The 24103-nt window shown below is 32.1% G+C and overlaps 1 protein-coding gene across 1 annotated transcript; it reads left to right on the top strand.

Annotated features, from left to right (window-relative positions):
- Positions 1-431: 431 nt before the first annotated feature.
- On the top strand, positions 432-23924 carry LOC115724676 (S-adenosyl-L-methionine:benzoic acid/salicylic acid carboxyl methyltransferase 1-like). The gene is made up of 4 exons (XM_030654016.2): positions 432-578; positions 1172-1576; positions 22544-22810; positions 23433-23924. Exons 1-4 carry the CDS (start codon positions 504-506, stop codon positions 23796-23798), a joined length of 1113 nt encoding a protein of 370 aa, XP_030509876.2. The 5' UTR covers positions 432-503; the 3' UTR covers positions 23799-23924.
- The last annotated feature ends 179 nt before the right edge of the window (positions 23925-24103 follow it).

Raw genomic sequence — 24103 nt, 5'->3', positions numbered from 1 at the left:
GATGATAAATACTTATGAGAAACAATAATAAAATAATTTAAAAAATTATATACATACACACTTTGTATTTTTGTAAGTGTTCATTACACATAATTTATATTATTATTTAAAATATATATTTGTTTATTTTGATATTTAAATTATTATGAAAAAAAATATTACTTGCATTACTTTTAAATGGGTGGAGTGTAGAATTTTCCTAACAATTATTATGTCTACTACTTTGGCTATGCAATGAAATGGTGGCCGGCTTTAATTACCAGATTCCCATTTATATGGAAATATCTCTTCTTTCATTTTTTTTTTTAAAAAAAAATATATGTATGAAAGCATTAGGTATGATCCTCTAACTATCACATAATTTATTACTATTTTTTTAAAAAAAATGAAAAAAATAAAGCTACCACTATAAATAGAAGGTCCTCAACACATGTGTGGGTACTAATAGTAAAGCAAATGCTATATATAGTATTATAACATTACAATATTGTTAAATATTAACAATGGAATTGGAGCAAGTCCTCCACATGAATTCTGGTGTCGGCCAAACTAGCTACGCAACCAACTCCTCTCTTCAAGTATGTTCTTTCAATCTTTCTATATAATTCTGTTGTTTCGGGTGATCATTTAAGGTGTCGTTTGGTAATTTTTTTATTTTCTAATATTTTAATCATAAAATAAAAGTAAAATTTTTGTTTTTGAAAATTTTGTTTTTAAGAAACAAAAATGCGTTTTGTAACCACTTTTATTTTTCAATTTTAAAAACAGAAAATAAAAGTGTGTTCTGTAAGGTTTATTTTTCATTTTTATTTTTTGATTTTATTTAAGTCAGGTCTAGGTCGAGGATTGGATTCGGGTTTGGGTTAGAGGCCAGGTTCAGCGCCAGGGCCGTGAGGGGATCTGGGTCCGGGTCTGATCGGAGAGTCCAAAATATTGATTAAGAAAAAAAATCTATTTAAAAATAATTGAAAGTGATTTTTTTTTGTTTTTAAATTTTGATTCGCATAAAAAATGAAAAAAGTTTTATAGAACATGTTTTTGAAAAATATTTTTACTTACACAATTTTAAAAACATAAAACTAATTAAAAAAGTGTTATCAAACGTCGCCTAAGTAATGTAATTTTTTTATTTTGTGGTTTTTTAACTTTTACATTATTAATGAATATTTAGAAAGAGGTGATGTCAATTGTGAGACCAATACTTGAAGAAAGCATTAAAGTGTATTGCAAGAAAGTGTTGCCAAAGTGTTTGAGAATAGCAGATTTGGGCTGCTCCTCAGGCCCCAACACACTCACTGCGGTCTCCACCATTTTTGACATCATTGAAGCCTCTTGCCAATCTTTGAACATCAACACACCAACTTTCCAAGTTTTCCTTAACGATCTTCCTGGGAACGATTTTAATGCCGTCTTCCAATCTTTATCGAGCTTCTATGAAAAGCTTAAGAAAGAAAAGGGTGACAAGTTTGGACCATGCTTCATCACAGCTATGCCAGGGAGTTTCTATGAAAGGCTTTTTCCAGACAATTCTATACATATTGTTCACTCTTCTTATAGCTTGCAGTGGTTGTCTAAGGTTAGTTTATTTTAAATTTAATCAAATTTATTATTTTTATCATATTATAGAGTCGGTCTTAAACATAAGTAGGGTCGGTTATGAGTTAAGGTAGGACAAGTTTGTGCCTAAAGTCCACGCAGTCCAAAAGTAAAAGAAATATCTTTTAAAAAAATACACAATTTTATTCGTTAATAATTTTTTTTAAAAAAACATCTTCATATCCTCTGAACAGAAGTCTATTACTTACTTATTTTCCTAAGGTTCAATTACTCTGCTTTCAATTTTATGAAAATGCTATATTTTTTTTTTTTGAGAAATGCTAAAGGGCACTATCAGTGGCTAATATTTTCCTACGTGTCAATATCGCTATTACTGCAATTAAGTATTGTGTCCCATATAATTTAATATAATAATTTTTATGGAGTATCGCTAACGAATCACAAAGTAATATATTAAAAAATTGCTAAGCACCACTAATACCTAATAATAATACTCTCTTCTATTCTATCCACAAGTCTCAAAACTTTCAAATACTATTTAAGTGGCTTGTTAATGTGATAGTTGTAGACTAATTTGCCTCACAAATTTATATGTTTTTTCTTCACTCTAACACGTTTAAAAGTCAAACTTTTAAAGACTATACTAATCCTTTTCTTTAAGTCTCTATTTTTGAATTACACAAATGTCCTTCAGTTATCTATTAATTTTGAATGGTTACAATATTTTTATATAACTTGTTATAATGGAATGTTATATTAAATATTTAACCATAATTGTTATATTTATTAGACGGTTGTAATTAATTTAAAATTTATTAAAAATAATTATTAAATTATTTGTAACTTTATATTAACTTAATTTTATTTATTTACTTAAAATAAAAAAAAATTATAAATTTTGATTTCTAAAAAGGTTTTAGTTATATTTTAATTAAAAAATTAATTTATTTTAAATATATAATTATTAATTTAAGTCTAAAACTAAAAATTTGATCCGTTAGTGATATGTTATAGTAAGTCATAAAATAATTTAACCATCATAGTTATATTTTTATTGTAACTATTAAATACACAACCCTCCATATACTAATACATGGATATATAATAGTTGTATAGCATGACCAACGATAATGGTATGAAAGGTGGGCTACTGCACAGGATCCAAAAAAAAAAAAATAAAAGGTCAAATATATATTTTTTTAATGCCTAATAATTTTTATTATAAACCTAAATTTTGAAGGGGCTAACAATTTATCATTAGTCACTTCCATCCCAATTTCCAAAGTCCATTTTCAATTCTATTGATGCTTTTAAGTAAAAAAATAAAATATATTACTGCTATATATTTATTATTTTTTTCAAACTTTTTATATTTTTTGTGTTCTATTAGAATTAATAATAATTTTTATAATAGCTGAAGTTTTTTTTGTGTTTTATAAAATATATAACCGAATGATAATATTTAAAAATATTATTTATAAATTATATTTTTTTTGTAGGGGTCAAATTTTAAATTAGAATAGGGCCTCCAGAATGTTTAAGGCGGCCCTAGTTTATAGCAAATATTATTAATATAGGATCTTTCATATTATATTTTAAGATTCATAGCAAAAAAATATTAAATTTATTTTAGTTCAAATCTTTATTTGAGAGAAGTTGCTGAAAAAGTGATTATGAAAATCATATTAAAAAAAATATTGATATATAGCCTTACAATAAAAAAAATGATAAATAAGATTATATGTAATACTAAAATTTGAGATATTGCTAACTTCAGCATAATAAATAAATAAATATTATTGGCACAATATTTACATTAAAACTTTGGATGAAAATTATTTATAAAAAGGAAAATAAAGAGTAAAATATTAGTTGTTAATAAATTAAATATGTTATTATGTTATGTGGTGTGATTTTATAAAAAAAGAAAAATAATAATAATAAATTAAATATGATAATATTGTGATAAAAATATTGTGTATTAAAGCTAATTGATGATTCATAAGAAATTTGTAATTAAAAAAGTTATATTTATTGATGTGTAAATTTTGATACAATTTTTAATATTTGTCAAATTTGACACAAGTTTCCAGAGGTAGGCTATGAAGAATCTTTTTTTTTTTTTGATCAATAAGAAAACTTCATTAATCACACCAAAACCAAACACTCTCACGGCTCTCCAAAGGAGACCAACCTCACCCCTCACTTAATTACAAATCAATCTCTTTAGTAGATCTATCTCCACTTTGGATCCATTCCTATTCTTGAGAAGATACAATCTATATTTCACATCTTTTTTAATTTTGCTAGCTATACAAGTATTTGACATCTATATAGGATCTATCTCTTGTGGCAGGTATCCCACTTTAACCTGCTCACAAGAGACAAACTCACTATCTTTCACATACCAGTAACTGATACTTGTTGTGCTGTTTGTGGTTATGATAGTGACTATGAAGAATCTTACTATAATAGAAATGTGCTAATTAATGTGATTAGTATATGGCAAGTTAGTTGATTAGTAAGTGGAGGGATATTTGAGTGTAGTAGTTAGGTGTAGATTATGTGGGATAGGAATGTGTGAAAATGACGTGAAGAAATTGGTAAGAGTTGCAACCTAAAGTGGAAGAGAACCTAACTCTCCAATTCCAAAGTATCCAATACAAAATATTTTCTCTATGTTTTTTTTTTTTGGACTCTATTGCTCTTAATGTTCTTTTAGATAATTGATAGGAAATTCCTATCATAATGGTGTGATATTTGTATGCCACTTTTATCCCCACAACATTATAAAATTACATTGATTAAAAACAATTTAGAAACAAGTTTTTTTTTTTTTTTTTAATTTTATTTTATTTAAAATTATTACTGATTTAATAGTAGTATACATCATAAGAAGCTTGTACGGTGCACCTAGGAGGGTGCACCAATGTACCTTATACTGTTTCGACATTTAGGGTTTAAGACATCTTACAACATTTTGAGAAATTCTGAATCATTCACAATATAAAAAGTAGTATTAATAAAATAAGTCTATATAATGTTCAATTTAAAGGTTTGTGCTATATAATAATAAATAGGTATTTATAATTTGCACTATAATTAAGATGTAAAATTTAAATTATATAAAATTTTGTTAAATTATTTTTGAAATAAAAATTAATAAAACAAAAGTAAAAATAAATTGAAACAAAGAGAACTAGTCACGTGCATAATCTAGTATTTTATAAAAATATCATATTTTGCATATACAACACCAATCAAATTTCAAGCGGTGTATTTAAAAGTGCAGTATTAGAGAGTTTCATATTGCTAATGTGTGAAAAGATAATATAATATATAAGATTCATGAGCTACTCCTTTTATGTTGGATTTTTTGCCAATTAGTTCCGAGATGGAACCCCTAACGACTATCCGATCCAAAATAAAATAAGAAAAGTCGATCCAAAAAGTAGAGCCAAAAGTAAAAAAGAATCACTTATATATAATTCGGGGATAGTGAGCCAAAAAGAGCCACCAACAATCCAAAAAAAAAAAACGATCCAAAAATTAGAGCAAAGAGAGCTACTTGTGATTCAGGGATAGTGAGCCAAAAAAAAAATCACTTGTGATCGAGCTGTCCATGAGAAAATTAGAGAGTCACACATTACTGATGTGTAAAAAGATAATAGATTAATATATAAGATTCATAAATAACTCTTCTCATTGTCAATTGGTTTGTTTTTTTTTACCAATTATTAGTTTTAAGATGAAACTACATACATCTTACAATTCTAACATTCAGCTCAATAGTGTGTTGAGAAAAATACAAATTATTAAAATAACACTACTACAAAAAAGGGTATTTTTGTCAGTTTTCAAGTGACTAAACACAATTTTTATGAAAATAATAATTGCTTAAGTTTTTATATAGGAGACCTGCAACGTCCCCGCTTCAAGCCTCCATTGGGCCCTTACACCCACGGAATGAATGGCTCTTATACACGAGTACGCCACTCTGGCTGCTTCCTGGACTGATGACTAACCCTACAGACCAACACGAGTGTTTTCAGCGTGCTTTGTCCTCACTCACACGCATCCTGGGAAAACTTCCCAGGAGGTCACCCATCCTTGAAATTGCTCCAGGCCAAGCACGCTTAACTGTGGAGTTCTTTCGAGATGGGCTACCGAAAAACAAGATGCACCTTGTTGATATAGGTAGTACCAATCAATCCATTTAAGCTCTCTTTAACTGTGTAGTCCCATACCTACACAGTCTCAGAATCATCCCACTTGACCTTCCCCAGGCGATGTGGGATTGCACAGCTTACCCTGTATTTCCCCTTACGGATCACGGGACTACTGACTGTCACAATCACCCCCCCTTACGGGGTCCGACGTCCTCGTCGACCACACTTCCAGCTGGGTTAAGGCTCTGATACCATTTGTAACGTCCCCGCTTCAAGCCTCCATTGGGTCCTTCCACCCACGGAATAATAGCTCTTATACACGAGTACGCCACTCTGGCTGCTTCCTGGACTGATGACTAACCCTACAGACCAACACGAGTGTTTTCAGCGTGCTTTGTCCTCACTCACACGCATCCTGGGAAAACTTCCCAGGAGGTCACCCATCCTTGAAATTGCTCCAGGCCAAGCACGCTTAACTGTGGAGTTCTTTCGAGATGGGCTACCGAAAAACAAGATGCACCTTGTTGATATAGGTAGTACCAATCAATCCATTTAAGCTCTCTTTAACTGTGTAGTCCCATACCTACACAGTCTCAGAATCATCCCACTTGTCCTTCCCCAGGCGATGTGGGATTGCACAGCTTACCCTGTATTTCCCCTTACGGATCACGGGACTACTGACTGTCACAATCACCCCCCCTTACGGGGTCCGACGTCCTCGTCGACCACACTTCCAGCTGGGTTAAGGCTCTGATACCAACTGTAACGCCCCGATATTTTGCCTTATTTTACAAAAATACTATTTTCATGCATAATTTGAAAAGATAAAAAAAAAAAATTAAATACAACAGTGGATTTTTTTAAAAAAAAATCAAAATGCAACAGAGAAGGATCCTTCATTTGTAAAACAAGATACAGTAAGTAAATAATTTTAAATAATGCATTTCCACTGTGTTAGATTTATCAACTGCTTAAAATAAAACTAAGGCACCACCGGCGTTCTAGATCGTTTGTCCGCCCGTAGCCGCTCACAGTATACGTACAGGCCGACCACCTGCTCACTATACATACTTCCCTGTCTAATACCTGTAGGGGGAAAGTAAGGGGGGTGAGCTAAAAGCTCAGTAAGGAAATGCTTATCAAACAATACCATATAATATCACACATACCATTAATGTATTTATTAAGTTTTAGCAATATCACACATGCTCTTTTATAACTATAACCAAATAACTGTACATATGGAAACCTTTATCATACAAGTCTATATTATTTGTTCACACCGTACACATATACAGAGATCATAACTCCAATATCATACTCATAACATAATCATATCAATACTATAAATAATAATGTCATTATCACAACATTGGCATATCATAGCCATTACTTACATAACCCGGGCCTAGCCTGACCCTACAATATCCTGGGCCTAATCTGCCCATATAATAACATGGGCCTATGCAGCCCTACCATTGTTATAGGATAGGGTATCTCTATATTCAACAGTAACATCACTGTATCATACCCACCATAACAATGTCATACACGAATCAGACAAATGTAGGGTAGGGTATCTCTACATTCAACGGCCTTATCCCGTATCATACCCCACCATGGCCCCTCATTTGTACCTGAGACGTTAGCATACAACATACAACATACAACATACAACATACAACACACCACATACATCATACAACATACAACACACAAATCGTACCAACCATAACATATATCGATTCACAAACTCATATTGTGTCCATACCACACATTCTCAGTACTATATACACATTCATAATAATACATCACAAATAATATTTCAATAGACAAATAATTTAAATTATGCAGTTCAACCCATAAAAACTACTTAATTTTCTTACCTCAAATCCCGCTGCTTAAGAGTTGTTATCTCGTCACTACTACCTATAATAAGACATGGGTCAAGGCCCTAATATTAAAATTCGTACTCTTACAGTACAGCAGAAAGATTACTATTTTTGACCAACAACTACACTAATTCAGTAAAAGTTGTCTTCATAAAAATTATAGAAAATTCCATTTTCTTTCCAATGATATAAAGATCATTAAAAATGGATTAAAACTCAGAGAGTTATGATTGTTTTACTGAAACTATTTCTGAGAAGGAATATGGAGTAACGAATTATACGACTTAGCAAAAATACAAACTTTTTGCATTGAAAGGTTCAGAACTAGAAGATAACATCTTCATGAAAGTTTTAGGAAATTAAATTCCCTTTCCAATGATACCAAAATCTCTGAAATTGGAATTATATTCAAAGAGATATTACAATTTTACCAAAACAGTTTTGGAAGAACAAGATTCAAGAAACGAATTACATGATACAGAAGGAAACTAACTTTTCGACATAGTATAAGTCCGAATTTACGAAATGTTTCTTCATGAAACTTATGGAAAATTGAATAAGCTTTGAAACCATATATAGATCATTAAAAATGGACAAGAATTGAGAGAGTTATGGTATTTTAAGTGAAAGTACTTTTTCTGGGAATATGAAAAAAACGATTTACAATAATATCAGAAAGATGATAATTTTCGGCATAGAATATCACCGAAATGGTGAATAGTTTCTTCATAAAAATTTTAGATCATCGAATAAGCTTTCTAACAATATAAAAATTGCTGGAAACGGATCAATATTGAGAGAGATATGACTATTTTACTAAGACAATAATTTTCAGAAAAAAAATAAAAAACGAGATTTCATAGTTTAACCTAAAAGTTCACAACAATAAGTGGAAGAACTCTCTTACCTCTTGATGAATCTTCTTAATCAGTGCTAGATCTTGAAATCTCAAATTATTAGAATGGTGATGATGATCTCAATGTTATGTTGATGAAAATCATGAGTTGTTTGGCGAAGAGAATGAAACAAGAAGGAAAATTATAAATCTTTGATAGATAGCGAGATGGATAACTTGTAGGGTATAGGATTTTATGAGTGTCTTCTCTAAGAATTGTATTCAGGCTGAAAGAAAGAGATTGAGATTGAGTTTTATTTTTCTCAGGTTAGAGGCTCTGCATATTACGTATCAAGAATGTGATAGATTTAGGTTTTATAATCTAATTAAACCCATAAAAGAAAATAATAAAATAACCCCTGTAATCTAATACTAATTTAACTCTAAATAAAATAATTAAATAAAAATCTTATTTGTTAGATATTTGTTAGATATAAGTTTTAAATTTGAATTTTAAAACTTAGGGTTTCTATACTAAACTTAACTGGTCGTCACTTTGTACCTTAATTTTGACCCCAATAAAGTTAAAATTACGATAAATCTATTTCTACATAATTGATAGATCTTTGAATTATCTTTCCAACGCCACTAAAATCACCTCAATCCGAGCTCTAGAACTCCAGATATGATCGTTTTAGTAAAACAGTTTTTAATCCTGCGAATTTATCCAAACCTACGAATTTTTAACATTAATTCTATAATAATGTTATTTAATATCACTTATACCATTAATTAAAATCCACTAAATAATTTATAAAACCCTAATAAACTTTCATATTGGGCTTTAATTAAATGATTACCTACCTTGTAAAAATACCATAATATGGAGTTCTAGCCTAATATATGGACTGTATTAATTGAATTGTTCTCTTGACTGTAACGTCCCCGCTTCAAGCCTCCATTGGGCCCTTACACCCACGGACTAATGGCTCTTATACACGAGTACTCCACTCTGGCTGCTTCCTGGATTGATGACTGACCCTACAGACCAACACAAGTGTTTCCAGCGTGCTTTGTCCTCACTCACACGCATCCTGGGAAAACTTCCCAGGAGGTCACCCATCCTTGAAATTGCTCCAAGCCAAGCACGCTTAACTGTGGAGTTCTTTCAAGATGGGCTACCGAAAAACAAGATGCACCTTGTTGACATAGGTAGTACCAATCAATCCATTTAAGCCCTCTTCAACTGTGTAGTCCCATACCTACACAGTCTCAGAATCATCCCACTTAACCTTCCCCAGGCGATGTGGGATTGCACAGCTTACCCGGTATTTCCCCTTACGGATCACGGGACTACTGACTGTCACAATCACCCCCCTTACGGGGTCCGACGTCCTCGTCGACCACACTTCCGGCTGGGTCAAGGCTCTGATACCATTTGTAACGCCCCGATATTTTGCCTTATTTTACAAAAATACTATTTTCATGCATAATTTGAAAAGATAAAAAAAAAAATTTAAATACAACAGTGGATTTTAAAAAAAATCAAAATGCAACAGAGAAGGATCCTTCATTTGTAAAACAAGATGCAGTAAGTAAATAATTTTAAATAATGCATTTCCACTGTGTTAGATTTATCAACTGCTTAAAATAAAACTAAGGCACCACCGGCGTTCTAGATCGTTTGTCCGCCCGTAGCCGCTCACAGTATACGTACCAGAACTGACCCTGCTCACTATACATACTTCCCTGTCTAATACCTGTAGGGGGAAAGTAAGGGGGGTGAGCTAAAAGCTCAGTAAGGAAATGCTTATCAAACAATACCATATAATATCACACATACCATTAATGTATTTATTAAGTTTTAGCAATATCATGCATGCTCTTTTATAACTATAACCAAATAACTGTACATATGGAAACCTTTATCATACAAGTCTATACTATTTGTTTACACCGTACACATATACAGAGATCATAACTCCAATATCATACTCATAACATAATCATATCAATACTATAAATAATAATAACATTATCACAATATTGGCATATCATAGCCATTACTTACATAACCCGGGCCTAGCCTGACCCTACAATATCCTGGGCCTAATCTGCCCATATAATAACATGGGCCTATGCAGCCCTACCATTGTTATAGGATAGGGTATCTCTATATTCAACAGTAACATCACTGTATCATACCCACCATAACAATCTCATACACGACTCAGTAAAATGCAGGGTAGGGTATCTCTACATTCAACGGCCTTATCCCGTATCATACCCCACCATGGTCCCCCACTTTACCTGAGACGTTAGCATACAACATACAACATATAACATGCAACATACAAATACATCATACAACACACAACCTGAAACATACAAATACAACATACAACATATACAAGTCATACAACCATAATTTATGTATCAATTCACAAAGTCATATTGTGTCCATACCACACATTCTCAGTACCATATACATATTCAAAAAAACAAATCATAAGTCATATTTCAATACATAAAGAATTTAAATTTATGCAGATAAACACATACAAAACTATCTAATTTCCTTACCTCAAATCCCGCTACTTAAGAGTTGTTATCTTGTCACTACTACCTATAATAAGACATGGGTCAAGGCCCTAATATTAAAATTCGTACTCTTACAGTACAGCAGAAAGATTTACTATTTTTGACCAACAACTACACTAATTCAGTAAAAGTTGTATTCATAAAAATTATAGGAAATTCCATTATCTTTCCAATGATATAAAGATCATTACAAATGGATTAAAACTGAGAGAGTTATGATTGTTTTACTGAAACTATTTCTGAGAAGGAATATGGAGTAACGAATTATACGACTTAGCAAAAATACAAACTTTTTGTATTGAAAAGTTCAGAACTAGAAGATAACATCTCCATGAAAGTTTTAGGAAATTAAATTCCCTTTCCAATGATACCAAAATCTCTGAAATTGGAATTATATTCAAAGAGATATTACAATTTTACCAAAACAGTTTTGGAAGAACAAGATTCAAGAAACGAATTACATGATACAGAAGGAAACTAACTTTTCGACATAGTATAACTTCGAATTCACGAAATATTTCTTCATGAAACTTATGGAAAATTGAATAAGCTTTGAAACCATATATAGATCATTAAAAATGGACAAGAATTGAGAGAGTTATGGTATTTTAAGTGAAAGTATTTTTTCTGGGAATATGAAAAAAACGATTTACAACAAAATCAGAAAGATGATAATTTTCGACATAGAATATCACCGAACTGATGAATAATTTCTTGATAAAAATTTTAGATCATCGAATAAGCTTTCTAACGATATAAAAATCGCTGGAAACGGATCAATATTGAGAGAGATATGACTATTTTACTAAGACAATAATTTTCAGAAAAAAATAAAAACGAGATTTTATAGTTTAACCTAAAAGTTCACAACAATAAGTGGAAGAACTCTCTTACCTCTTGATGACTCTTCTTAATCAGTGCTAGATCTTGAAATCTCAAATTATTAGAATGGTGATGATGATCTCAATGTTATGTTGATGAAAATCATGAGTGTTGTTTGGCGAAGAGAATGAAACAAGAAGGAAAATTATAAATCTTTGATAGGTAGCGAGATGGATAACTTGTAGGATATAGGATTTTATGAGTGTCCTCTCTAAGAATTGTATTCAGGCTGAAAGAAAGAGATTGAGATTGAGTTTTATTTTTCTTGGGTTAGAGACTCTGCATATTACGTATCAAAATGTGATAGATTTAGGTTTTATAATCTAATTAAATTTATAAAAGAAAATAATAAAATAACCCCTATAATCTGATGCTAATTTAACTCTAAATAGAATAATTAAATAAAAATCTTATTTGTTAGATATAAGTTTTAAATTTAAATTTTAAAACTTAGGGTTTCTATACTAAACTTAACAGGTCGTCACTTTGTAACCTAATTTTGACCCCAATAAAGTTAAAATTACGATAAATCTATTTCTACATAATTGATAGATCTTTGAATTATCTTTCCAACGCCACTGAAATCACCTCAATCCGAGCTCTAGAACTCCAGATATGATCGTTTTAGTAAAACAGTTTTTAATCCTGCGAATTTATCCAAACCTACGAATTTTTAACATTAATTAATTAAACTCACTAAATATATTATAAAACCCTAATGGACCTTCATATTGGGCTTTAATTAAACGATTACTTACTCTGTAAAAATACCATAATATTTTACTTTCGTAGTTAATACAACTTTAACTCTCTCTAAAAAATTGGTACAACTACTCTAAGCAATAATATCAACTCACTAACAACACAAAGAAACAAGATAATTATCCTCGCTCAATTATTATCCAAAAAAAAAAAAGAAAATTAAATACTATTTTAATCTGGATATTACAGAGGGAGAGGAAGAGTTTTTTTAAATTTTTTTATAACTTTTTTAGATGTTAAAATATTTTAAATTATTTTTTAAAATATTTATATCATTAATATTATGTAGACCAATAAAATTTTACTACGTGTATACTTGTACATAGAGTGATAGTCTACTTTGGCACTTAGTAAGCCAAAGTGGACGGAATGAGTACAAAACAAAACGATTTAGCAAATTAGGGAACTAAATCCCCAAAATATTAGTAAAAAGAATTGATCGTATCAAACTTGTGGTTGGATAAATTCAATATTATGGTATTTTTACAAGTCTAATATATAGCTTTTAGTGTAGAATACTACACCAATACAAGAAAACAATTCAATTAATACAGTCAAGAGAATGAGAATGACCAAACTAAACAATAAAACTAAAATCAATATCAGAACTAGAACTTCAGAAGAGAGCAAGAGAGACATGATCTGATAAAACAACCTTTAACAATGGTTGCTTTCTTTATTGAATCTCCAAAGAGATTTTACATTTCGAGACAAGAGAGATTAGCCTAACATCATTACAATTTAGCTCACATGAGAGGCATTGATCAAATACACAATGCACTCTTTAACACCCCTCCCACTCTCTCATAATACACTTTTAAGTTCAGTACAAAAATCAATAGTGGTGATAGGCCTCAGACTAACACAAAGAAAACTAACTTTTAAGATGCAATTACTAACTGCCTAGACATGTCAGCAAGACATGTGGACAAATCTATTTGAGTAGCTGAATCACACAACAAATTCACCTTGATTTTGTTTGGAGTAGTTGTGACAGCTGTTCTTATGAATTTTCAACAACACTTATCAATATTTGGGAGTTTGAAATAATGTCTAAACTTCTGTAAGATCACATTCTTGGTCAGTATATCATCAGCATTTAATGCTGAACTCACTACTATAAAAATCAGAAGTCGCAACGGTCCTATAAATTCTTTTTTTAGGGGACCGTTGCTAAAAAATTTAAGTAACTGTTTAAAATCGTCGGGAAAAATTAGTATTCCCGACGGTTTATAATAGTAATTACAGGTATAGACAACAGTTTTGATTGGAATTCATAAATTTATTGGGCCCTTATACCTGCCGTTTTAAAAAACTGTTGCCTATACTATAGGCGACGATTTTAAACCGTCGGGTATAAGGGCCCCAATAGAAAATCGTTACCTACTTCTCGCCACATTTCTCACGTGTCCACCTACTTATTTTCTATTTCTCACATGCCCATCTACTTTTTCTCACCTATTTCTTCTCCTTTTCTCACTCCCTAAAACAAAAATCTTAACTCTCCAAAATCCCACCCACGCCTCCGCACCATCGCCCTCCTCTCTCGTTGTCTTCCTCCCTCTCTCGATCTCCCTTTCTTCTTGACTCTCTCGTACCCATCGATCTCCACCCACTCATCCTCCCGTCAGTCTCCCTCTCCTCTCCGTCGCATATGTCGGACCACCACCACCTCCCGTCGGTGTCCCTTTCATCTCCGTCTCATGTGTCGGACCACCACCACCTCCCGTCTGTCTCCCTCTCTCTCCAAGCTCGGTATAAATACATTTATTTATTTATATACTTTTTTATTTATTATATATATTTATTTTGCTATTGTATAAATTTAATGTGTTTAAAGTTAGTTGTTATTGTAATAAAATTAATTAGTTGTTTTATTTTAATTTAGGTAAAATTATAAAACTAATGCAGGAAAAAAATAGGGGAAAATATAGATTTTTACATTCCCAAACGGTTTTAAACTGTGTCCTATACTATAGGCGACGATTTTAAACCGGTTTTAAACCGTTGCCTATAGAATATGGCACGGTTTAAAACCGTCGCCTATACCCTGTTATAGGAGACGGTTGTAAACCATCGGGAAGTCCACATTAGCGATGGTTTTTAATCGTCGCCTATTTTGCATGTTTTGCGACGGTCGTATAGGCGACGATTATAGAAACTGACGGAAATACTTTAAATGGTTGTTTATAGTCGTGTCTTTTTGGCTTGAACTTGACCTGGGCAACAATGTCTCTTATAAAATGGTACTTAATGTCTATATGTTTTGATCTTTCATGGAGCATAGGATTCTTAATCAAGTGCAGAGCACTTTGATTATCCCAAAAGATATCCACAATTTTTGCCTTGAAACTAATCTCTTGAGTCAAACCCTTCAACTAGAGAGCTTCCTTGTAGGCCTCAGTTGTTGCCATGTGCTCAACTTCAGTAATTGAGAGAGAAACTACCCTTTTCATGTTAGACTTCCAACTCACTGTGTTTCAACACACTCAAAATACAAAACCAGTAAGTGATTTACTTGTGTTTATATTGGTTGCATAATCATTGTCAACATAGCCATACACTTCAGCTTGTTGACCTGATTTTCTTCTAAAAACATGTCCCAAATCTGTTGTCCTTTGGACATATCTTAGAATCTATTTGATAGCTTTCCAATGAGCCTCTCCAAGATCAGCCAAGTACCTAATAACAACACTTAAGGCTTGTGCTAGATCTGGTATAGTACAAACCATATAGAATACATCAAGTTGCATACAATATTAGTATAGGGTACCTTTTCAATTGCCATCTTTTTCGGTTTGTGGACACTAAGTTTGAGACAATTTGACATGTGCTGCCAGAGGAGTGGCTAAATCTTTGACCTTGTCCATCTTTAATTTTTATAGTACTTTCTCCAAGTAATTCTTCTGATGCAGCTTGATTATACCTTATTTCGGTCTTTCAATCTCAACTCCCAGTATTCTCTTGGCCCTGCTAAGGTCTTTCATCTCAAATTAACTGTTCAACTGCAACTTTAGCTTGTTAATCTTTATTTTTTTTCCCACTATCAAGATGTCATCAACATATAACAACAAGAATATGTTGTTGGTAAAATAGACACTTGGATTGAAATTGCTTTTGACAAAACCAATTTGAGTAATGAATTGGTCAAATATTTTGTTCCCTTTTCTGGGAGCTTGCTTGAGGAGGCAAAATTCATCTTGGTTTTCCATTTTCAAATCCTTTAGGTTGTATCATATAAATTTCCTCTTCAAGTGAGCCATGTAGAAATGTAATTTTTACATTCATTTGTTCCACCTCAAGCCTATCCACGATTGCCTAAGCCAAAATTACTCTAATTGAGGTTTTCTTGACTGTTGGAGAGAAGATTTTAGTGTAGTCTATGCCCTCTTTTTGAGTGAATCCATTTGCTATAAGCTTGGCCTTGTACTTGTCCTTCTCTACCCAAGGATTCCCTCTTTCCATTTCAAAATCCATTTGCAACTGACTAGCTTCTTGCCTTTTGGGGTCTATATCAATTTCTTGTTTTGTAACAATTTGGGCATATGCTATAAAATTAGTATATCCAAGTCTTTTTGGTGCTTCGATTTCTCTTCTTTCCCTATCTCTAGCTAGTTAATAACTCATAAGATTTCCAGTCTCATCTATGGCTTCAAAAATTTCACCTTCATTTGTTTGTAGCATTGGTTCAGGTATTACACCAGATTGATCATTCCTTCCCTTTGTTCCTTCTTACCACCTGAATCTGTGCAACATGATCAGTGGTGACATGTTGAGTTATAGGGGTTATTCTCATTGGCATTTCTTCGTCTGTAAAGAGAACATCCCTTCTGATTATGAATCTTTTGAAACCAAATTCTAGGCAACATAGCTTATAGCCTTTGACACTAGTAGGGTAACATGAATTTGATGGCTCTTGGCTCCAATTTGTCTTGCCTAATATGGGCATAGGCAGTACATCCAAACACTTTCAAGTGTTCATAGGACTGTTTTCTTTCTGTCCAAATCTCTTGGGGAGCTTTAAGTCTAAGGCTACTATAAGACATCTATTGATTAAGTAACCTTCTGTAGTAACAACTTTTCCCCAAAATTTCTTCTTAAGCCCAACTCCTTTGAGCATGCATCAAACTCTTTCAATGAGTGGTATATTCATTCTCTCAGCTAATCCATTTTGTTGAAGTGTTTTCCTTAATTTCTTATGCCTAGCAATGCTTTCTTGTGGACAGAATTTGGTGAACTCATTGGAACAATACTCAATACCATTATCTGTCATCAGATTTTTCACTTTCCAAATTTTATTTTATATCAACTTTCTCCAATTGATGAATATTTCTAATGCCTGATCTTTTAATTTCATAAGAGGAACCCAGATCTTTCTTGAGTAGTCATCTACAATGCTCAAGAAATAGTTTGTTCCACCTAGGTTTGGGTGTATGTAGGCTAGAGGTTCTATTGCGATATGCATTCCCTTGCCAAATTTTACCCTAAAACTCTCTCCCAGAACACATTCCTCACAGAAGTCTAATCTCCCACTTAATTTCCTTTGAGTAGACCTTGCTTTATGAATTCTTCAATTCCTCTCTCACTTACATGCCTAAGCCTTTTGTTCCAAAGTTGAGTCATATCATCATTGCTCTAAGCAACTGAGGTAGTACCACTTACTGATTTTCCAGCAAAGAAGTAAAGATCACCTTTAAATTCTCCTTTCATAACCAATAATGAACCATTCATAACTTTCATTATGTTGCTCTCAATCTTGATGACACAACCATTCTTAGCTAGGACTCCAACGGATAACAAATTTCATCTTAGATCAGGAACATACTTGACATTTTGTATTGTTCTGATCACACCACTATGCATCTTTATTGTGACAAAACCAATTCCTTTCACTTGACATGCTTTATTAGCTCCAAGTAATACAAAATCACCTAAGCATTCTTTGAAGTCTTGAAACAACAATTTGTTATTACACATATGAAATGAGCAACTAGGGTCAAGATTTCATTCATTACTTGAACTTTCACTTGCCTCCAAGAGATCTGTCGAATCATATCCATTAGAAACCACACTAGTTTCTCTTCTTTCTTGACTTTTATCTTGGGTTTACTTGTTCTTTAAGTAGTAGCATTTAGACTTGTAATGCCCTTCTCTTTGACAATAATTGCAAAACTTCCCTAGTTTGAATTTAGACTTTGGTTTATGGCTGTTGTGACCCTTGGTGCCATTGTTTCTTTTATTATGTCTTTGATCTCTATGATTAGTTTCACCTCAAAAAATCAGAAGTAGTCCTTCACCTCCTAGATCAAATCTCTCTTTTGATCTTTTCTAAATTTTTTTCAAGCTCAAGGTTTTACTTCTGCCATTGGAAGAGTATCTTTTCCTACAAGATCGTGTCTACAAAGTGTTCATAAAATGTAGGCAAAGAACTGAGTAGGATTATGCCATGGTCCTCTTCTTCAAGCTTTACTCCTATGTTGTGTAATTCCAAGATTTTGTTAAAATCATCAAGATGCTTTATGAGTTCTTTAGCATCATCCATTCGTAGAGTATACATCTTTATCTTCAAATATAATTTGTTTGCCCAGAATTCTTCAAGTAGATTGCAGCACGCTTTTCCTCACTACTAAAAAAAGGAGTTTAGGCGACCGCTATTAATAGTCGAATATTGTATTATTGTCAATTCATAAGATCGACGCCTATGCTACCATTGCAAAACCTGATGGAATAGACATAGATTCCAAACAATCGCTAAAGAGAAATAAGCAACCATTTTAAAAGGTCTCTAAGGAATGCTACTATTTTAAACAGTCGCTACACCTTTACTTTTGGATTTTGAATCGACACACCCAGAAAAAAATAACAGTAACCGATCTGGTTCCCTTGCTGCAACACCAAAAAAATGACAACAATCAAACAACCCATACAAATCTCATCCTCTCTCACCATATACATTAGATCTAGAATATACATATATATATAAATATATATTTATAAATTTAATTACAAATTCAAAATATAGATACAGTAAAACCTCTATTTAAGAATACTCTATTCAAGAATAACCTCTAATTTGTTATAAAAAAATTAAGTCCCAATTTGAACCAGTTATAAATAAGAATAACCTCTATATAAGAATAATTACATCTTTACATATATTTTGTAAATTTATTTACATAAAATTAATAATTTTATTCCAAATTGTAATATATATATTAACATTATATTTACTTTAAAATAATTCTATTATAATATAGTATTAATAATTATTTATTGTTATTATTGTTACATTGATATTTTTGTCTTAATTGTATTCTTGAATAGAGGTTCTATTGTATATAATTAAATATATATACATAAAGAGAGATGGGAGAGAACTTAGATTGTCGAAGACGGAACCACCGACGACGAAGGGAGTTGAAACTGTCATATTTATTATGCCCAATAATCGCCACCAATGAGAGTAGATCATCGAAAAGCCACCTGTCACTACAAAAAAATTGCTATTTTTAGTGACAACCTTTTAGTCACAACATAAATTTTTTGTGACTAAATATAACTTTTAGTCACAACAAAAAGTTACTTGTGACTAAAATATATCATTTAGTTACAAGTTGTCACTAATTTAGTTTTAGTCACAATAAATATTGTGACTAAAAACACATTTAGTCACAACAAATTATAATTTTTGTGACTAATACTGTTAGCCACGGATCTTTTAGTCACAACACAATAATGATAATTTATAATTAGCCACAATTTTTTTATTTTTAATCACAAATTTTAGTGTGACTAAAAATGAGATTTTTTGTAGTGTGTGAGAAAAGGGAAACAACAGAGAGAGAGAGAGAGAGAGAGAGAGAGAGAGAGAGAGAGAGAGAGAGAGAGAGAGAGAGAGAGAGAGATACCTATTATTGTCTCTTAAGCTTCTGTTTAGGAGGAGATCACCGTGAGAAGTCACATTGAGGTTGAATTTGGAATTGAGCTGAGAATTAGGAGAAGTGAGTTTAAGTGAGATTGAGAGTGAGAATGAGGGTTAGAAAAAGATAACATAAGAAGGAGGCTAATGTGAAGAGGGATATTATTAAAGTTAGGGTTATATTCTTTTAAGGTTTTATTTTATAAGGGCCAACCCATCTCTCTCTCTCTCTCTAATATAACTAAGTTAGCATTCGTTTATAAATGATGTTAATGCCTAGCGTCGATTTATAACCAACGCTAATGAGGGTCTTTTGTCGTTAGTTTATACCACACTCTATTTTAATAGTGTCGGTTCTAAAAAAAACTGACATTCAAACTGACAGGAATTCCGATTTTTCTATTAGTTCCTACAAACCAATTGTTGTTTCTTTATTTGACACTAGCTTCTTGAAAAACTTCACCCTCAAGACTAAGTAAGATTGCACTGTGAAACTTTTACTGCATGTAGCTTTCAGATCAATGGCTTCAGCAAGTCCTTCATGCACTAAGAGTGCTTTCATTTTGATTCTTCAGAGACTGAAGTCATTGTGGCCTATGAATTTATCAACTTCGAACTTTACACAAGCCATTCTTGAAGCTTTCTTGAATTCCTGCACCAGGTTCTTGATGATTTGAGCACCGAGCCCACTTGTGGTGTAGAGCACTATACCAATACAAGAACATAATTCAATCAATGCACTCACGAGAATGAGACAAAACTAAACAATAAAACTAAAATATAAAAGTTAGAGAGAGAGAAAGAGATTGAGATGATAAAACAACCTTCAACAATGACTAGTTTCTTTATTTAATCTCCAAAGTGATTTTACAATTTGAGACAATCACTACAAGAAATGTCACTTTTTACCAGCGCATTCCGCAAACTGCACTGGCAAAGAGGTCAAAGTTTTACCAGCGTACATTTGCAGTGGCTAAAATCTAACTTTTACCAGCGCATTTATGCGCTAGGATAAGTCATTTTTACCAACGCTTTTCATTTTATGTTGGCAAAAATTTTAATACCAATATTGATTTGCCAAACCCATTTTGCCAACACATCACAAGTAAATTATATTTTACCAGCGGAATACCAGCTTTTGCCAGCACAAAAATGTGCTGGAAAAAGTGACATTTCTTGTAAGTGAAGAGAGATTAGTGTTGGGACTCGTTCTTCTATTTTATTGGGCCGCTACCTCACCTTGACTCTCACATTAGTATGATATTGTCCGCTTTGGGCCTAAGCCCTTACGGTTTTATTTTTGGACACCTTTCCAAAAGGCCTCATACTAATGAGAAGGTGTAATACTTATATCCAAGACAGCTCTTGTATATTCTTCCAATATGGGACTTGGGTTGATCCCCAACATTCCTCCCCTCAAACCAAGGACCACATACTCGTGGCCTCCCTTTCAGAAAAACCACCTTATGTCGTCATTATCACCAAGAGAACTCATCGCATGACCATCACCTTTGTCAGGAAGACTTTTGACACATGTCCTAACACCGATCAACCACTACAAAAAACTGTTACTTTTAGTGACAATTTTTTAGTCACAACATAATTTTTTTGTGACTAAATGTGACTTTTAGTCACAACAAAATGTTACTTGTGACTAAAACATAGTATTTAGTTACAAGTTGTCACTCATTTAGTTTTAGTCACAACAAGTATTGTTACTAAAAATACATTTAGTCACAATAAATTGTAATTTTTGTGACTAATACTTTTATCCACTGACCTTTTAATCACAACATAGGAATCATGATTTATAATTAGTCACAATTTTTTCACTTTTAGTCACAAGTTTTGTTGTGACTAAAAGTAAAATTTTTTGAATTGTCCATCTTGTACAGTCGTAATCATCAACGGAATACACCACTTAACTACCTCAATATCAGATAGACTTTCAATACAAGACACCATATAGATCTTCAATCGCGAGGTCGTCACGCATTGAGGGCTTCTCCGACACATAGCAAATGCAGCCCACTATCCCAGTGCTCCTAAACTTTTGGCTCTAATACCACTTGTCGGGCCTCGCTCTTCCACCTTGTCGGGCCGCTATCACCAAGGGAATGCGCCGCCTAACCATCACCTTTGTTAGGAAGACTTTTGACACAGGTCCTAATACCGACTCCATCTTGTACTGCCGTAATCATTAACGATACACGCCACCTGACTACCTCAATATCAGATAGACTTAATTTCGATACAATGCACCATATAGATCTTCAATCGCGATGTCATCATATTGAGGGCTTCTCCCATACATCGCAAATGCAGCCCACTATCCCAACACTCCTAAACCTTCGACTCTGATACCACTTGTTGGGACTCGTTCTTCCACCTTATCGGGCCGCTACCTCACCTTGACTCTCACATTTGTATGATATTGTTTATTTTGGGCTTAAGCCTTCACGGTTTTATTTTTAGGCACCTTCTCAAAAGGTAACACTTATATCTAAAATAACTCTTGTATATTCTTCTAATGTGGGACTTGGGTTGATACCTCAATTAGTCTAGCGCCATTACAATTCAGGTCACATGAGAGGCATTGATCAAATATATAATGCACTCTTTAACACCCCTCCAATTCTCTCATTTTACACTTTTAAGTTTAGTACAAAAAATGAATAGTGATTACAGGCCTCTATATATAGTACCCGATTAACACTAGGAAACATGTACAAAAAAAAAAACTAACTTTAAGATGCAATTACTAAATTCCTAGACATGTCAGCAGAAAACATGCATGTGGACAAATTAATCTGTCCGAGTAGTTGAATGATATTATTTTGACATGATATTTATTTATTTAATTTCAATAGTAATACTAATTATTAATTTATATATATATATATATATTCTACTATAAATTTTTAAGGTTCCAAAAGGGTTAGTTGATGATGAAACTGGAGAAGCACATAACAAAGGAAATATTTACATTTGGAAGACAAGTTCTGCTGTGGTGTTCAAATCATATTTGGATCAATTCCAAATTGATTTCACAAATTTCTTAAGATATCGTTCAGAGGAAATGGTGAGTGGTGGTATCATGATATTAACTTTCATTGGAAGTATTGATCAAAGTAATTCTCCTAAGAGTATTTATGAAATACTGGGAAGGACACTGAATGACATGGTCAAAGAGGTAATACATGTATTCTTAGATTTATTTATTTAGTAATTTAAATTAATATCTTATTAAAAAAAATTAAAATATATATAGGAAAAATTGTTAATAGTATAACCTGTTACATTCTATGAAAATCGGTTTACTTTATACTATTTTTCACATATTTTTTTTTTTATAATTTTATCCATAACACAACTGTTTTGAAAAAAAAAAAAAAAACTATGTTTTTACACACATAAACACACACTATAAGAAATAAGATTTTTGCTAGAATAATATTTTTATGTTGGCAAAAGTTGGGTATTGTGCTGGCAAAACAGATTTTACTTTTACCAGCATATTTTAATTTGCACTGACAAAAAGGGTTGGCAAATCCGTATTGGTATTGAAACTTTTGCTAATACAAAACGAAGTGCTGAAAGTAATATTTCTTGTAGTAACATATAAAATGAATATACATATATTTCTTGTAGTGACTTTCATTAATTTATTGTTTTAGTGAAATGTGATCTACCAAACAATTGAATATATCTACACATATTAACTAAATATTATATATTAATTGTGATTTGTAAAATTATTAAATTTAATTAAATGAATATACATATACATATGACCCCCCCTATTATATTTTCAGAATATAATTGAAGCAAAATGCCTGGATAATTACAACGTGCCATCATATTTTCCAAGTGCAATAGAAGTGAAAGGTGTGATTGAGAAAGAAGGATCTTTCTGTATACAGAAGCTTAATACTTTCGAAATAGCTTGGGATGCAGGCTTCACTACTATTGAACATACTATTAATAATAATGAAAAACACAAAAGTGGGAAATATGTTTCTGATTACATAAGAGCAGTTATGGAGCCTATTTTGGTGAAACAATTTGGAGAAACTATAATGGATGAATTATTTAATAGATTTGCTAATAAGGTTACTGAGTCTATGGCCAATGAAAATTGGAATTATGTGAACTTAGTCATTATCTTGACAAAGAATTAGTAGTCATGTTTAGCCCTAGAATAATTAATCTAGCTTCATTTTGGAGAACTTTATTACTTCAAGAATAAATAGTTGGATGTACTTTTTTTTCTACTATTACTACTTAATAAATTAGTTACTTGAAGTTATGACAACTTCGCAAATTTTTCTTTAAATGGTTTTTGTTTAAAATATTTTCATCAATTCTTATAATTTTTTATTACACATATTCTGTCAACTTATGTACTAGGTACACCTAAGGTACGGTGTAATTTTAAATGAAGAAGATGAATATGATTGTATGATATATATTTTTATATACATAC

Source organism: Cannabis sativa, chromosome 6 (assembly GCF_029168945.1).
Source record: "Cannabis sativa cultivar Pink pepper isolate KNU-18-1 chromosome 6, ASM2916894v1, whole genome shotgun sequence".
NCBI classification, from domain to species: domain Eukaryota; kingdom Viridiplantae; phylum Streptophyta; class Magnoliopsida; order Rosales; family Cannabaceae; genus Cannabis; species Cannabis sativa.
Note: the sequence above shows the minus strand (reverse complement) of the source record. Positions and strands in the feature narration are given on the sequence as shown.